Genomic DNA, 18,019 nt, shown 5'->3' on the forward strand with positions numbered 1-18,019 from the left:
CATCAATCTACATACAATACCATGTAATTACGAAGAGAAAACACATTTAAAAAAATGTGAGCCAATTTATTTCATGTGCATAAGTATTTCTGTACTTTCTGAAAGGACCTTTGCCAGCATTCACCACTTTGTCTTCTTGGGTTTGACGCTTTGGATTTTGGTAGTTTCTCCCATTCTTCCTTGTTGATCCTCCCAAGCTCTGTCAGATTGGATGGGGAGCGTTGTTGAACTGGGATCTCCAGGTCTCCCCAAAGATGTTCAATGGGGTTCAAGTCTGGGCTTTGGTTGGGCCACTAAGAATGTAAATAAACTTGTCCAGAAGCCACTCTATCACTGACCCTGTGCTTTGGGTTATTGTCGTCCTGAGAAATGAATCTTCACCCCAGTCTGATGTCCTGTGCTTTATTGATCAGGTTTTCTATAAGCACCCCTCTGTATTCTTCCCTCAGTCCTGACCAGTCTACCATTCCTTGTCACTTAAGCATCCCATTGCATGATGCTCCCACCATCCTGGTTCACCTTAGAGATGGGATCATCATGCTCTCAGAGGTCTTAATGCAGCATGGCATATTTTATACTTAGAAGTGGCTTCCAACGAGCCACTCAACCATAAAGGCCTGATTGATGGAGAGCTGTAGAGATGGCAGCACTCCATAATTTCTGACAGGTTTTCCCGTGTCTGCATAGCTTGGTTTGTTTTCTGCTCTGACATGCACTCTGAAGATTAGGACCTCATAGACAGGTGTAGGTGTTCGATTCATAGAAATTCATAGAAAAAAAAAATCATTAGGTTTGCACACATTTCTTGAAACAAGTTTTTGCTTAGTACATCATGATGTATGTTATCATGTCGTGTAGACTGATGGCCAAAAACTTGTAAAATCACTTATAAATAAATAATGCAACAGAATTTGGAGAAAGTGAAGTGTTCTGAATACCGTCCGAATGCACTGTGTATAATTCATTTATGTATTTGACTTTTTCGAGTATAAAATATCCAAATGTTTACTTCAAGGGCTTGTATGCGTGGGAGCCTAGAGATGCTAAATGTGTTTCTATTAATTAACGGTAAATTACAGTGAGACCAGCAGGCATTCATAGGAATATTACAGCCAGACAAAATATAATGACTGCCATGGCTCTAACTCTCCATGTTCTAAAACAATTACCTACTCTATTTGCCCTAAAAGCTTAGATGTCTATTAAGTGCTATATACTGGACTGTGCTGCACTTTACACTTCTGTACTGTATTGTCCTCTACAATACGGTTCTGTGCCATACTTACATTTACTTTCTTTGGGTTGAGTTTCTTTCAACCAAATACTGCATATTTGGTCTTTAACTACTCATGGTCTAATCTCACTGAGTCTGGATCTTGGGACTAATGTCCTTGTAATGATCCTGGAAATAAACGTAATACTTGGTTTCCAAACCACGGGCAAATCAATTTCAAGATAATCACCCAGTTAACTACTTATAAATGTGCGCTGTGTAGAATACTGCCTCTAACGTTTACAAGACTGAATTTAAATAATAACCCAACTTAGTTTCCTCCTCCCTTACCGAATGAGACAGGAATTGTATTTGCTAATCCATGGTGGTTTAGGGTGGGAGGAGTAGTAGTGCAAGTGTCCACAGTGAGTAAGAGGAGACTACAACTCAATGCATGCTGACAGACAGACTGCTGAGAAAGTTTAAATGTAGAATACACCAGGTGCCCTGATAAGGTTTGTGAAAAAAAGTATTTGGAAGATTAACTTAAAACATTAACTGTAGATGTCTTCAGGTCGTTAATGCTTCTATTTATACTAATAGTACCATTCAAATTTTAGGGTTGACCCCTTTAAATGGTGTAAGCTCCATACATGGTAATATTGGTACTAAAAATAGTTAAATGCATCTTAAATCCATGAGTCCTAATTTTCCTGATTTTAATCTATGGCGCCTTGTTATAACCTGAATATTACCACAGGATGTACAGGGGCAGGATCTATTCCAAGCTTGGTCAGTACCAAGAGGCCATCGAAGACTTCTCCCTGGCAGTTCACCTGGACCCCAACTGCTGGCTGGGCTTTTACCACAGAGGCTGTTTGCTGAGGAAGACAATGCCAGATAAGGCACTACGAGACCTCAGCACTTCAGGTATTACATAACGCGTAGATGATTACATACTTTATTGACCCAGTGTCCCCAGAGGGGGAAATCATTTTCACAGTCCATTACTTAGAACCAAACATGGGCAATACCTCACCTAAGCCCCATGTCGGTGACTTGTCTTCCAGGCAATGTGTGCCAACTTGACAGAGTGGTTGCTATATTAGTTTACAGTAACCCCCAATCTGAGCTTTGATGGGCTATTATTGTTGCTGCCTTGTGTGCTGGCTTGGGCACACTGTACTGTGAGACCAACAGAGATACAAAATGTTCTATTTAATTATGTTTCTCCAGTGCTGATTAATGACTGCCAGGAGAACCTGAGTGCCTTCCTGCACAGGGGTCTGCTCTACACGGAGCGACGGCAGTGGCAACAAGCCGCGTCTGACTTTGAAGCAGTGATTAAACTTGACAGGTAATACCACTGGGACAGAGTCTTCATTCTTCCCTCTGAAAAGAGCAACAGGACTTTTAGAGGGAGGAACAGTGAACATTGTGAGTGAGTGAAGACGAAAAGGGTGAGAAAGAGGACGTTTTGAAGTTTGACGTCCAATGAGACTCGCAAGGTCATACTGAATGATGGAACAAGATTAAAGACATAGGGTAGCTTCTGTCCTAGAATGTACATTCTGTTTCAGGTTCCACCTTTAAAAAACAATGCAGGGTTCTCGTACAGACATGCATTGGGGATGTTAACGTTGTGGTGATTTCCACATGCAGTAGAGAGATAATAACAATTAGCCAGTTCAGTTTGACATTTAGTGTTACTTGCTAACATGCTAGCTAATGAAAGTTATGTGAGCACCATTTTAGTTAAGACAGTCATGCTGACCACCTGCCTGCATTAGCTAAACATTAGCCTATTCAAGCTATTAATGTGTTGAGTGTTCAGTCTGGGGCACTGGGCCAGCCAAATTAGCTGAATTCCAAAATAATAATAATAATAATAATACATTTTATTTTTATAGCGCTTTTCTTGGACTCAAAGACACTTTACAATGCAGGTAGATAAAAACAGAACAAAACAAAACAAACAAAACAAGACAAGATTAGACACAGGTGAGAAGGGAGGGGGGCGTGGGGCTACGGATAGGCAGAGGTGAAGAGATGGGTCTTGAGGTGGGACTGGAAGATGGTGAGGGACTCAGAGGTGCGGATCTCTTGGGGGAGGGAGTTCCAGAGCCTGGGAGCTGCCCTGGAGAAGGCTCTGTCCCCAAAACTGCGGAGGTGGGATTTATGGATGGAGAGGAGACCAGCTGAGGAGGATCTGAGGGACTGTGAGGGTTGGTACGGGGAGAGGAGGTCAGTGAGGTATGAGGGGGCCAGATGGTGGAGGGCTTTGTAGGTGAGGACCAGGATTTTGTAGGTGATCCGGTGGGAGATAGGAAGCCAGTGGAGTTGTTTTAGGACTGGAGTGATGTGGTGCCAGGATTTGGAGCGGGTGATGAGTCGGGCTGCTGCGTTTTGTACCAGTTGGAGTCGGTTGATGTTGGTAGAGCTGATGCCGAGGAGAAGTGAGTTGCAGTAGTCCAGTCGGGAGGAGATGAAGGCGTGAATGAGTCTTTCAGCAGCAGGGGGTGTGAGAGAGGGTCTGATTTTGGCGATGTTGTGGAGGTGAAAGAAGGAGGTTTTAATGACTTGATGGATGTGAGGCTCAAGGGAGAGGGTAGAATCAAAGATAACGCCAAGGTTGCGGGCCTGGGGAGATGGGGAGACAATGGTGCCATCGATGGTGAGAGTGGGGTTATTTGTTTTGCTGAGTGTGGATTTGGAGCCTATGAGGAGGAATTCTGTTTTGTCACTGTTGAGTTTGAGGAAGTTGTGTTGCATCCAGGTTTTAATAGCTGACAGACAGGAGTTGATGTGGGAGAGGGGAGGATTGTGGGGGGATTTGGTGCTGAGGTAGATTTGGGTGTCATCGGCATAGCAGTGGAAGTCCAGGTTAAAGTGGCGGAGTATCTGACCAAGAGGGAGGATGTAGATGATGAAGAGGAGTGGGCCGAGTACAGAGCCTTGGGGAACACCTTGAGTGACTGTGGCTGTGGCAGAGGTGTGGTTATGGAGAGAGATGAAGTGGGATCTGTTGGATAGATAGGAGTGGAGCCAGCTGAGTGCAGGACCTTTGATACCGAGGTCTTTGAGTCTGGTGAGCAGGATGTTATGGCTCACGGTATCGAAGGCTGCACTCAGGTTGAGGAGGATGAGGATGTTGAGGGAACCGGTGTCAACAGAGGTGAGGAGGTCATTGAGGACTTTGAGGAGAGCGGTTTCAGTGCTGTGGAGGGGGCGAAAGCCAGATTGGAGGAGATCTAATTGGTTATTAGCATGAAGATGGGTTTGTAGTTGTGTCGCGACTATGCGTTCCAGGGTTTTAGACAGAAAGGGGAGGTTGGATATTGGGCGGTAGTTGTTGAGGGAGGAGGGATCCAGAACAGGTTTTTTAAGGATTGGGGTGACAGCGGCAGTTTTGAAGGCAGAGGGGACAGTTCCAAGGGACAGTGAGGAGTTGAAGAGGTTAGTGAGGTAGGGGCATAGGACGGGGAGGCAGGACATCATGAGTGGAGTAGGGAGGGGGTCAATGGAGCAGGTAGTGGGTTTGGAAGAGCTGATGAGTTTGGAGATTTCAGAAGGAGTGACCGGGTCAAACTGGGAGAGGAGGCAGTGAGGAGGAGGGGTCGAGAGGTCAGGAGATGGAGTTTATAGGCTTCATGATGGACTGTGAGGGATGATTTCTTTGTCAGACGTTCAAGTTGGCGGCCAGTTTGTTTCATTTTCCGGAGTGCAGGTGTGTACCAGGGTGAAGAGGTGTTAAAAGTGACAGATTTTGTTTTGAGGGGGGCCAGAGTGTTGAGGGAGGTAGACAAGGTGGAGTTGAGGTGGTTTGTGAGATCATCAGGTGAGGTGAGGGTTGAGTCCAGATGAAGAGTGGTGGAGAGCAGGTCAGAGAGATGGTGGGGATCGATTGATTTAAGGTTGCGGAAGGTGATTTCTCTGAGGAGGCGGGGGCGTGGGGTTGGAGAAGGGATGGTGAAACGTATCAGTTTGTGATCAGAGAGGGGAAAGACGCATGGATGGAGGTCGAGCTCCGGATGGTTACTGGAGCAGACCAGGTCGAGGATGTGTCCTTTTTCATGGGTGGGGAGAGATGAGGCTAGTGTGAGGAGTTCAGTAAAATCAGAGAGGAAGGAGGGATTTGGTTTAGGTGGCCGGTAAATGAGGATGACTGTCGTGGAGGAAAGAGCTTTGAAGGCTAGATATTCAAACAATGATACTGAGGGGAGGGTGAGGTCTGTGATCCGAAAGTTTTGATTGATGATAACAGCGAGGCCACCTCCACGGCGGGAGGGACGGGGTTTGCAGATGTAGTTGTAGCCAGGGGGGGATGCTTGGTTGAGGGAGAAGAAGTCATTGGGTTGTTGCCAGGTTTCAGTGAGCAGAAGGAAGTCCAGAGTGTTGTCTAGGATTAGTTCATGGAGGGCAGGGGCTTTGTTGTTGAGCGATCAGGTGTTGAGGAGGGCAAAGTTGGCATTGTGAGAGGGTGGTGGGATGGGGGCAGGCTGGAGAGATCTGAGGTTGTCCTGGTTAGCAGTGCGTGTGGTCGGTGGGGTGTAGTCCCAGTAAAATGGTGAATTCCGTCCCAGTAAAATGCAATAATAACAATAATTTATAGAATTGTCTTCTTTTTACACAAAAACAGACTAGCTCAATAGTAAGTGAAACATGACAAATTATTCAACAAATCATGATCATTTGCAGGTAAGAAAATTGAGAATTCTATAACATATTTGCTATTATTTTGTCCAGGTAAAGGTGGCTTATTAGTGGATATGGTGAAAAGCTTTATGTCTCTGTAGGCCTGTAAGTCTAGAATTCATATTAACCGATGTGAGTTTTAGAGAATGTTTTTCTGATGTGTTCTTGTTTCTTCCAGGACTGTGGCTCTGGCCCATGTGAACCTGGGCTTGATCTACATGTTGAAGGGTCAGAACACTGAAGCCATCCGAAAGTTCAGCAATGCTTTGAGGGTGGAACCCACCTACATCAGAGGCTACATCTGCCGTGCCCAAGCCTATCACAATGTATGCATTTGAAATCTCTCAATGCAGCCAGCAGAATGACCTGCTTCTTAACTTTTTGAATGTATCGTATTTTTCACCAAACAGATAAATGATCTGAAGAGAGCGCTGAAAGATCTGGCACAAGCCATACATATGAAACCAGATGATCAACAGTTGTATATTATGAGGTAAATACATGTCCCAAAGATGTGATGTGTTGCCATCCAGTGTACATGTTCTTCATCTGTGGAAAGATATAAAGCTTACGTCTTAAAGGGACATTTTGGCCATAAAGCCTTTCATCTATTACTCCTGAGTCAGATGACTGAGTGGATGCCATTAATGTGTCATTGTTCAGTATCAAGGTAGTTCAAAACAGTTTTGAGAGCCAGTACAATTAGAACAATGATTGAAAGTCAACAGGAACAGCTAGCAGGAAGGACCGCAACAACTTGAGGGAAACGTTACGGGGGGAGGAGGAGCTGTTAGGGTTAACTGTCTTGCTCAGGGACACAACAACGTATCTTCTACCTTGGCGGTTGGGGGATTTGAACCAGGAACTTTTTGGACACTATTCAGATGCCCTAACCACAAGGTCACCTTGTCACTCCATCATCTAGATACTGTGTCAACTCCAGTAAGAATTGGTTCTTACGTCTAGCTTCTACTTTACTGAACATTGAAACATAGAAGTGGTATTCACTTGTTAGTCTGAATATAGAAAAGCAGAGGGCCTTCATTGCCAAAATCTCTTACCACTCCTTTAAGGCCAATGATTTAGTTTAGAATCTGTTACGGTTGTATGTACTGACAGATTCACATGTCTCTCTGCATTCCAGGGGACAGTATCTGTGTGATATGGAGAGGTTTGACCTAGCCACATTCTGTATCCAGTACGCTGCAGAGATGAACAAAGGTAGAACAAATGCAATGACCTCTCCTAGTCTCACCCAGTCTGACAAGCCCTTTCATCTCACAGACGGATGCTGTAAGAGCGCTACAGACCTGATACTGGGACTGGCTGTAATGTAAAACAGATCGGGGACCAGGCTGAAACTGACCGCTGATCTTTCCCCCACCACCAGCTCTAGGGTCATCTCCCATCCAGCAGGCGGTTGTCCAGTCCTTCCTTGGGAATGAGGATAAAGCCATCACCTGTCTGGAGGCAGCCGCCAACAGCCAACCCTCACTTCCCATCCTCATTCTGCTGGGGAAGACTCAGATGAAGGCCCGCAGGTTCATGGTGAGTAGTTGGGTTTTCTGTTAGCATGCCCTGTCCTCTATGAATGATCGAGGTTACAGGTGTTTAAATGAGACCTATGTGATTTGACTTGCTTGCCTTCGTCATTCCAGACGCTGACTCAGTCTGTGTTAATAACTTTTGAAAAGGCGATCACTGGAGCTAACATACTGGTGTTGGTCAGCATGACATTTCGACTGCGCTAACCGTGTTCTGACATGCTATGTCATAAGGGGAGTGTGGGTGTATTGTGGTGTGTGTCTGTGTGTGTGTGTGTGACTGTGACTGTGCTGTAGGAGGCAGTAGAGAGCTTTAGGAAAGCCCTGAGGCTGCTGTGCCCCAGCGAGGCCCGCCTGGTCAATGTCCCTGAGGCTGCAGAGGTCTTCTATCTGACAGGAGTCTGCTACATGACACTGTTCCGCTGGCTGCAGGTAGATGAACCAGGAACTGTCAGGTCTCATATCGTGGGTTATTTGAATGCATGGCCCTCCAACAGGCTGGTCCCAGATCTGTTTGTGCTCTTGCCTAGTGTTTGGCATGTCAGTAAGTGGCAGGGAGTTGACAGTATAATACAGCACAAACAGGCTGACACTCAACCTACACCAACACAACTCTACAGACTCCAGTGTGTTCTCTAACCATCAAACCTCAAGCTCCCTTTCTTTAAGCAATAAAGTAATCATGTTATATAACTAACTGGTTAGGTATAAGCTATTATTTGATGTAGTCTGATAGAGTATATATAATACAGTATATGTTGTTATTTTATATAGTATGTGGCACTGTAAATGTGAACTAGTTTTACCATAGTCACTGTCCCATATTTAGATGATTATTTTACTGTGTCTGACAGGCTTTTGAGGCCTTCAGCAATGCAGTGAAGATCAACCCTGATTATGCTGATGCATACCACCAGCGAGGCCTCTGCCATATGCACCTGCAGCAATCTACGAGTGTTCAGGACTTTAACAGAGCCCTCTCCATCAACCCAAACCTCTTCCAGGTAGTTCCCCAGGACATTAACAGAGCCCTCCCCATAAACCCAAACCCCTTCCAGGTAGTTCCCCAGGACATTAACAGAGCCCTCCCCATAAACCCAAACCCCTTCCAGGTAGTTCCCCAGGACATTAACAGAGCCCTCCCCATAAACCCAAACCGCTTCCAGGTAGTTCCCCAGGACATTAACAGAGCCCTCCCCATAAACCCAAACCGCTTCCAGGTAGTTCCCCAGGACATTAACAGAGCCCTCCCCATAAACCCAAACCCCTTCCAGGTAGTTCCCCAGGACATTAACAGAGCCCTCCCCATAAACCCAAACCCCTTCCAGGTAGTTCCCCAGGACATTAACAGAGCCCTCCCCATAAACCCAAACCCCTTCCAGGTAGTTCCCCAGGACATTAACAGAGCCCTCCCCATAAACCCAAACCCCTTCCAGGTAGTTCCCCAGGACATTAACAGAGCCCTCCCCATAAACCCAAACCCCTTCCAGGTAGTTCCCCAGGACATTAACAGAGCCTGCCCCATAAACCCAAACCCCTTCCAGGTAGTTCCCCAGGACATTAACAGAGCCTGCCCCATAAACCCAAACCCCTTCCAGGTAGTTGCCCAGGACTTTCACCATCCTCCCATCATAAACAGATCAAGCCTGCATACTAAATTGTATTAGACACACGCTAAATTGTCAAGCCTGAATGTGTTCTTGAAGGCTCTATTGATATCGGCGATATCGGAAACCATATACTGCACTGTATCCGTACTGAGTGGAGTTTTCTTATACATTTTAAGGTGTATCTGAGTCGCGCCGCTTTTTATGGCGCTAAAGGGCGATATTCAAAGGCCATTCTGAACTGCAATGAAGCCATCAAGATCCAGCCCAAGAGTATCAGGGCCTATCTGTATAGAGGAGCACTCAAATTCTACCTGGAGGTGAGATTCATGGAAGGCATTGTGGGTATGAATGTGATAGTGATTTCCACTTCAGTGTACTGTATTATAATGCACCTCACTGCTTCTAACTGACAGTAATTAAATGTTTTACTTGCTCTGCACCTGTTTCAGAGTGGTCACATAATACTGTGAGTGACTTCAGGGATAGATTAACAATTGCATCAGTATTGCGGTTGCCAATAATTTCATAATTTTCTGTTTGTGCAGTATAAATAAATTTCCTTAACTGCTAAATACATCACTTGTAGTTTGGGAAGGGTGTCTTTCATCTGAGGATTGAGACTGGTTATGACTTGTTATGTGGAAGACTGAATTTTTATAATAATATGTATAAATAATTACACAGCATGTCATTGAACAGTATACCTTCACATACCCGTACTGTCATAACATTCCTTTCTGATTTTGTCTTTGGGCTCTCTCCCTTTCTACTGCACATCGTTATTTCTTTTCACCACTGTCTAATGAGGTACATTTGTGTGACTCTCTTGTCAGCTTTATCAAAACTTTCTTCTCTCCCTGAGCCTCTGGTGTTTCGTCATTGAGTGAGTAGAGCTACATGACTGCACCGTTCAGTACTCTTCTTCTTGTTTCAGTTTCGTCTGGTTTTGTTTCAGGCGTACAAAGGGGCTGTGGAGGACCTGACTATGGCCTTGAGGATTGACAAAACATGCTCATTTGCACACTACAACCGTGGAGTGTGTTTTCAACACCTTAAGGAATATGAATTGGTTGGTGTCTAGTTTCATTTTCACCTTTGTTGTTTCCAAAGACGTCTTTCTGCTGGGTTTCCAGTCAGAACATTGTGTGTTTTCTATTATTCAGATCTGTTTTGCTAAACGGTCTCTAGCGTCATACACGTGGTTTTCCATTCATCTCGTAGGCTCTTCAAGACTATGGGATCGTCCTGCTCCTGCCTAGCAAGAAAGAGATTGATCTGAAAATCTTGATCAACCGTGCCCTTCTCTATGAGGAGATGAATGAACCTCACAATGCCTTACAGGTAGTGTCCTTACACATACAGCAAACTAGTCAGTCCTTAGCACAGACTACAGCTATGTCAACAGTGCAGGTCACAAAGCCCACGACAGAAATATACACTTAGCATTAAAATCATCTACCTTTGGATCTGTTCCACCAGTGAAGTGTCTCAGATGTACTGTCTTTCTCCCACAGGATTTCCAAGCAGCCTCCTTGAAAAGCCCAGAGGATGCAACTATCTTTCACGCCCTAGGCATCTACCACCACAGGTCTCATCCCTCACACACTCAGTATATACAGCCTAACAGCCTCTCGCTTCTAACAGTTCATACCACCTACTGACATGTTAATCCTCCCAAGCGTCTCTAACAGTTCAGGGTTTGATTGTAAATCCAATAAACAGCATGCAGGGCCCACAATTGTGTTCCAAAACATGCTATTTATTCTATATGTCATGGTATTCATAAGCTCCTCTCAGGTCTCCACAAGGGAATCCAGTTTTAGAAGAGAATTCATATTTGCGTGTTGCCTGAAGGCCAGACTGTAATAAATGCAGTGTGACTGTTTATGGGATTTTAATGATTGGGGATTTCATTGAACTGTGATGGTTATTGTTTGAACACACTGACCCGCAAGCCAAACTGATGTATCACACTGGGTTTTTAAGACACCCGACCAGCGTGGACACATTTTAATCAGGCTAAATGTGTTGGAAATGGCAGAATCCATTTAGATGCTCTATACTATCGCTGTGTTCAGAACGTAGAAGAATAATACATAATACGCCTTTAGTGAGATTTTGTTAAGAAAAACTGCGGGGCCACAGTAAAATTCCCAATGCTAGGTAAAGGTTCCAAGTCATATTGTTAGCAAGTTGTTCACAACAAGTTTCAGCATCCCTGTGAGACTGCTGGGGAGACAGATGCAGTGCTTTTCAGAGGGAGAGAGAGACCGGTAGAGGGGTTGCAATCAGCAAGGTCATTCAGACAGGCTCTATTGAAAATGAAATTACTTCCTGACAGAGTCCTTCCCCCTTCCTGTGAATACATGCTTTAAGATGGGGGCATTGTAGGAAGTGGTGCTGGCCTAGAAGAACGGGAAAACTGCCATCTATCCAATTTGTTGGAAACGCTAATCATTTAGAGAAGAGTGTTAGTGCACTTTGACTAGAGCATTGGTTGTTACACAGCCATCAGTCAGTCTAAACAATTACTGTTTTTCACAGGTTATGTTAATGTGGTTTAATGTCCTCTAGGCTGGGCCAGCTCCAGGAGTCAGTAGAAGCCTTCAGCCAGGCACTGCAGCTCAGCCCGTTCTTCCTAGAAGCCTATGTGGGGCGGGGCAACGCCTACATGGACTACGACCACGCCCAGGCTACCAAGCTTGCCCAGAGGGATTTCCTGTCTGCCCTGCATCTCAACCCCCTCTGCTCTAATGCACGAATCTGCCTGGCCTACAACTTCCAGGTAACAGATACCATGCAACCTTTAGCCTAGCCCTGAACCTTGAACCTAGCTTCTTGTCCACATCCTGGTTCAACCCAAACCTTAGCCTCAACCTTAAATTTAAAACTGAACCTCAGCCACAATCTTCAACCTAAATCTGAACCTCAACCTTAAACCTAACACTGACCCTCTACCTTAAACTTAACATTGAAAGTCAACCCCTACCTTAAAATGTACACTGAATGTAATGCTCAACCTTAAACCTAACACTGAACGTCAACCACAACCTACTGCTTGTTATATTGGTATACATAGCTCTACAGTCATATTATTAGTAGAATCCAGTTAGAGAGCAAAGGATTTTCCTCTTATAATTTGTGGTTCTACAGACTCTATCCCCAGTGATGCTAAAGGTAAAATATTGTCAAATGGAATATATATTTATTTTTAGTTATCATTGCATGTCAGTAAAAGCGCTGTGTTTGCTTATGTAATAAAAAAATTACATTGTGAAATTATTCATACCATGTTATCGAGTGTTAAAGAGCAGACAACTTTCAGCTCTTGTGTTGTTCATGATAGGACAAAGAGGGGGAGGATTTTATTCAATTCAACCTGGCCAGACGCACTTACAGTGTTTGTACGCCTTCTTGTGTTTTCACATCATGACCAATATCTATTTTATTACTCACCCCCTGTTGCTAAGATATGCATTTGTCGCTATGAGTAAAAAAGAACTAGGCAGTTCTATAAAAAGGTATCTGTCAACCTGTATTCAATTCTTTGTCCCACAGCCAACTAACCCTTTTGCAATCCTTTTTCTATAAGTTTGAAAACTATGCCTTTTCAGGTAGGATGACATTTTACGATGTCTCAAATTTGATTTGATTTGAGTTCTGTATGTAGGTAGTAATAGAAAGGCAAATCTGACTCCCTAACATTTAGGCTTCCTTATGCAAAAAGGTTATTTTTAATTAATTAGTAAAAATAATAAAAGGATTCTCACAAAAAAGCACATTTGTATCCATTTCAAACAGAAACAAAATGTGAAAAAGTCAAAGGGGCTGAATACTGAAATCCACAGAAAGTCCTTGGCTGAACACAGAATGTTCGCCTCCAGCTAGCTTAGTTATAGAACTCTTTAAAGGGGCACTTTGTAAAATCCTGCCTCGTTTTCTTTTTTTTGTCTTCCCTTACCAAACAAGATCACAGCAGTATTAGCTAGTCCAAGCCACTTTACTGTGGGAAGGATAATACTGCAAGTATGAGGAGATTAGATGCAAACTGATGGACGGACCGGCAAGACATTTTAAACGAGGAATACCTCAGGCACTCAGATTTGTATTTTTGAAAAAAAGGATTTGAAACATTAACTTAAAACATTAACTGCAGATGTCTACCCATCATTGTTTGTGTATATACAATGGATATAAAAAGTCTACACACCCCTGTTAAAATGCCAGGTTTTTGTGATGTAAAAGAATGAGACAAAGATAAATCATGTCAGAAATGTTTCCACTTTTAATGTGACCTATAATGTGAACAATTCAATTGAAAAACAAACTGAAATCTTCGAGGGGGAAAGATTTTAAATAAAAACCTTACAATAACCTGGTTGCATAAGTGTGCACACCCTCTTACAACTCTGATTAATCACAAATAAAGTTCAGCTGTTCTTAATTGCATCTCAGAGCAAAAGCCATGGTCTGCAGAGAGATTGCAAAGCATCAAAGGGATCTCATTGTTGAAAGATATCAGTCAGGAGAAGGTTACAAAATAATTTACAAAGCATTAGATACACCATGGAACACAGTGAAGACAGTCATCATCAAGTGGAGAAAATATGGCACAACAGAGACATTACCAGGAACTGGACGGCCCTCCAAAATTGATGAAAAGACGAGAAACAAACTGGTCAGGGAGGCTTCCAAGAGGCCTACAGCAACATTAAAGAAACTGCAGGAATTTCTGGCAAGTACTGGCTGTGTGCTACATATGAAAGCAATCTCCCTTATTCTTCATATGAATGAGCTATGGTGTAGGGGTGGCAAGACTGAAGCCTTTTCTTACAAAGAAAAACATCCAAGCCTGGCTGACGTTTGCAAAAACAAACATCAAGTCTCCTAAAAGGTGCTTCAACAAAGTATTAGTTTAAGGTTGTGCACACTTATGCAACCAGGTTATTGTGAGTTTTTTATTTTTCCCCCTCGAAAATGTCAGTTTGTTTTTCAATTGAATTGTTCACGTTGTAGGTCAAATTAAAAGTGGAAAAAGTTCTTTGTCTCATGCTTTTACATCACAAGAACCTGGCATTTTGCCAGGGGTTTGTAGACTTTTTATATCCACTGCATGTTAGTAGCATAGTAAAAATCGTACATATTGCCCCTTTAAAAGCTTTGAGTTAGATTTCATCTAGTCTCACTGTACCATATATCCCCCTGATTGACCATAAAAACAAAGCATCCACCACACAGTTTCGGGGGGAAAGAAATTGCTCATTGCATCCTAGTATAGTTTTGATGCAGTTTCCTCATAGTGTGGAAAAACTGGGAAATAAAATGTTTAATGGCAGTGGGCCTTGAAATGTAAATTGAGCGAAACTGTGATTTAGTCATTCTTCAAATTGATGAGTTGGCAGTTTTAGACTTGGTACACAACTCTAGTCTGTCCATCTGCTACTCCAGGTTTTCGGCTGCTTCCAGAGAGCCTGGAACCAGTTCACGGTGGCAGCAGAGATTGACCCTAAGTGCTGGAAGGCATTTGAGGGGCGAGCTGTTGTCAACCTGCAGATGGGCAACACATATGCTGCCTTCCTGGACATTAACATGGCTCTGAAGGTATCCCATTGCCCACGTACAGCATCTAGCATGACTGACGTTAGTTAGATGCAGTGTGCTTCATAATTAAAGAAATGTCAAATTTGGTCCTGCAGATCCTGTGGGCAAATCCAGTTTCCTGCTTGGGTAATGGATTGCCCCTTTAAAGAGAGATAATTGTCTGAATATCCTCACGGTCAGGACAGTGTATTATTGTCAGTGTTTCTACAGACAGTTGAGTACACTTGGGGGAGGCTGCTGTTTATTACATACTTCAATGTGGAGAAACAACCCATGTAGGCAAGACATAGAATTTTGTTGAATAAAAAAAAAAAAAAAAAAAAAAATATATATATATATATATATATACACAGTGGGGAGAACAAGTATTTGATACACTGCCAATTTTGCAGGTTTTCCCACTTACAAAGCATGTAGAAGTCTGTAATTTTTATCATAGGTACACTTCAACTGTGAGTGACGGAATCAAAAATCCAGAAAATCACATTGTATGATTTTTAAGTAATTATTTTTGCATTTTATTGCATGACATAAGTATTTGATACATCAGAAAAGCAGAACTTAATATTTGGTACCGAAACTTTTGTTTGCAATTACAGAGATCATACGTTTCCTGTAGTTCTTGACCAGGTTTGCACACACTGCATCAGGGATTTTGGCCCACTCCTCCATACAGACCTTCTCCAGATCCTTTACGTTTCGGGGCTGTTGCTGGGCAATATGGCCTTTCAGCTCCCTCCAAAGATTTTTTATTGGGTTCAAGTCTGGAGACTGGCTAGGCCACTCCAGGACCTTGAGATGCTTCTTACGTAGCCACTCCTTAGTTACCCTGGCTGTATGTTTCAGGTCGTTGTCATGCTGGAAGACCCAGCCACGACCTATCTTCAATGCTCTTACTGAGGGAAGGAGGTTGTTGGCCAAGATCTCGCGATACATGGCCCCATCCATCCTCCCCTCAATACTGTTGCAGTCGTCCTGTCCCCTTTGCAGAAAAGCGTCCCCAAAGAATGATGTTTCCACCTCCATGTTTCACGGTTGGGATGGTGTTCTTGGGGTTGTACTCATCCTTCTTCTTCCTCCAAACACGGCGAGTGGAGTTTAGACCAAAAAGCTCTATTTTTGTCTCATCAGACCACATGACCTTCTCCCATTCCTCCTCTGGATCATCCAGATGGTCATTGGCAAACTTCAGATGGGCCTGGACATGTGCTTGCTTGAGCAGGGGGACCTTGCATTCGCTGCAGGATATCCATGGCGGCGTAGTGTGTTACTAATGGTTTTCTTTGAGACTGTGGTCCCAGCTCTCTTCAGGTCATTGACTAGGTCCTGCCGTGTAGTGCTGGGCTGATCCCTCACCTTCCTCATGATCATTGATGCCCCACGAGGTGAGATCTTGCATGGAGCCCCAGACCATGGGAGATTGACCATCATCTTGAACTTCTTCCATTTTCTAATAATTGCACCAAAAGTTGTTGCCTTCTCACCAAGCTGCTTGCCTATTGTCCTGTAGCCCATCCCAGCCTTGTGCAGGTCTACAATTTTATCCCTGATATCCTTACATAGCTCTCTGGTCTTGGCCATTGGAGTCTTTTTGATTGAGTGTGTGGACAGGTGTCTTTTATAAAAGTTCAAACAGGTGCAGTTAATACAGGTAATGAATGGAGAACAGGAGGGCTTCTTAAAGAAAAACTAACAGGTCTGTGAGAGCCGGAATTCTTACTGGTTGGTAGTTGATCAAATACTTATGTCATGCAATAAAATGCTAATTAATTATTTAAAAATCATACAATGTAATTTCTGGATTTTTGTTTTAGATTCTGTCTCTCACAGTTGAAGTGTACCTATGATAAAAATTACAGACCTTTATATGCTTTGTAAGTTGGAAAACCTGCAAAATGTATCTTTGTCTCATTCTTTTACATCACAAGAACCTGGCATTTCAACAGGGGTGTATAGACTTTTTGTATTCACTGTGTGTGTATATATATATATACAGCTCCAGACAAAATTAAGAAACCACTCCACCTTTTTCTTTCCTTTCCAAAAAAGTCGAAAAGGAAGGTTTTGAGTGAGGAACAGAAGGGTTTAAATTAAGAGACCACTGCAAATTGAACGCTTAGTTCCAAGTAGAAACATTTTGGTTCCAGGGGGAACCACTTTGGTTCCAGGTAGAACCCTTTTGGGCTCAATATAGAACTGTTTTTCTGCATGGAACCTAAATGATTTATACTTGGAACCAAAATGGTTGTATGTGGAATTGAAAGGGTTCTACCTGGAATCACAAATGGTTATTCAAAAGGTTCAATAACAGCTAGAGTGCCCTTTTTAAATATTTTTAAAAGTGTAACTACAGTGTTTGTGCTTTGTTTACAGTCAGTTAGAAAATATAATATTTGTGATTTGTTTACAATCTTTTTGGAAATAGAATGTTTGTGCTTTGTTTACAGTCAGATAGGAAACAGAATGTTTATGCTTTGTTTACAGTCAATTAGGAAACAGAATGTTTAGGCTTTGTTTACAGTCAGTTAGGAAATAGAATGTTTGTGCTTTGTTTACAGTCAGTTAGGATATAGAATGTTTGTGCTTTGTTTATGGTCAGTAAGGAATTAGAATGTTTATGCTTTGTTTACAGTCTTTTTGGAAATAGAATGTTAATGCTTTGTTTACAGTCAGTTGTTTATAGTTAGTTAGGACATAGAATGTTTGTGCTTTGTTTACAGTCAGTTAGGAAATAGAATGTTTGTGCTTTGTTTACAGTCAGGTAGGAAACAGAATGTTTAGGCTTTGTTAACAGTCAGTTAGGAAATAGAATGTTTGTGCTTTGTTTACAGTCAGTTAGGATATAGAATGTTTGTGCTTTGTTTATAGTCAGTAAGGAAATAGAATGTTTATGCTTTGTTTACAGTCTTTTTGGAAATAGAATGTTAATGCTTTGTTTACAGTCAGTTGTTTATAGTCAGTTAGGAAATAGAATGTTTGTGCTTTGTTTACAGTCAGTTAGGAAATATAATGTTTGTGCTTTGTTTACAGTCAGGTAGGAAACAGAATGTTTAGGCTTTGTTAACAGTCAGTTAGGAAATAGAATGTTTGTGCTTTGTTTACAGTCAGTTAGGATATAGAATGTTTGTGCTTTGTTTATAGTCAGTAAGGAAATAGAATGTTTATGCTTTGTTCACAGTCTTTTCGGAAATAGAGTGTTAATGCTTTGTTTACAGTCAGTTGTTTATAGTCAGTTAGGAAATAGAATGTTTGTGATTTGTTTACAGCTTTTTTGGAAATAGAATGTTTGTGCTTTGTTTACAGTCAGTTAGGAAACAGAATGTTTATACTTTGTTTACAGTCAGTTAGGAAACAGA

At 42.7% G+C, this 18,019-nt stretch overlaps 1 protein-coding gene across 1 annotated transcript in view; it reads left to right on the top strand.

The window, feature by feature from the left end:
• The window catches only part of ttc6 (tetratricopeptide repeat domain 6), a 38,412-nt gene that overhangs the window by 11,492 nt on the left and 8,901 nt on the right, over positions 1-18,019 (top strand). Inside the window, exons 15-28 of the mRNA XM_013137340.3 lie at positions 1,974-2,143; positions 2,450-2,570; positions 6,087-6,234; positions 6,319-6,401; positions 7,053-7,129; positions 7,299-7,456; positions 7,750-7,884; positions 8,307-8,456; positions 9,239-9,379; positions 10,018-10,131; positions 10,284-10,403; positions 10,577-10,650; positions 11,637-11,847; positions 14,511-14,663. Coding sequence (XP_012992794.3) covers positions 1,974-2,143; positions 2,450-2,570; positions 6,087-6,234; positions 6,319-6,401; positions 7,053-7,129; positions 7,299-7,456; positions 7,750-7,884; positions 8,307-8,456; positions 9,239-9,379; positions 10,018-10,131; positions 10,284-10,403; positions 10,577-10,650; positions 11,637-11,847; positions 14,511-14,663 — 1,855 coding nt within the window. The remainder of the gene's footprint in view (positions 1-1,973; positions 2,144-2,449; positions 2,571-6,086; positions 6,235-6,318; positions 6,402-7,052; positions 7,130-7,298; positions 7,457-7,749; positions 7,885-8,306; positions 8,457-9,238; positions 9,380-10,017; positions 10,132-10,283; positions 10,404-10,576; positions 10,651-11,636; positions 11,848-14,510; positions 14,664-18,019) is intronic.

This window comes from Esox lucius, chromosome 15, assembly GCF_011004845.1.
Source record: "Esox lucius isolate fEsoLuc1 chromosome 15, fEsoLuc1.pri, whole genome shotgun sequence".
Lineage (NCBI taxonomy): Eukaryota > Metazoa > Chordata > Actinopteri > Esociformes > Esocidae > Esox > Esox lucius.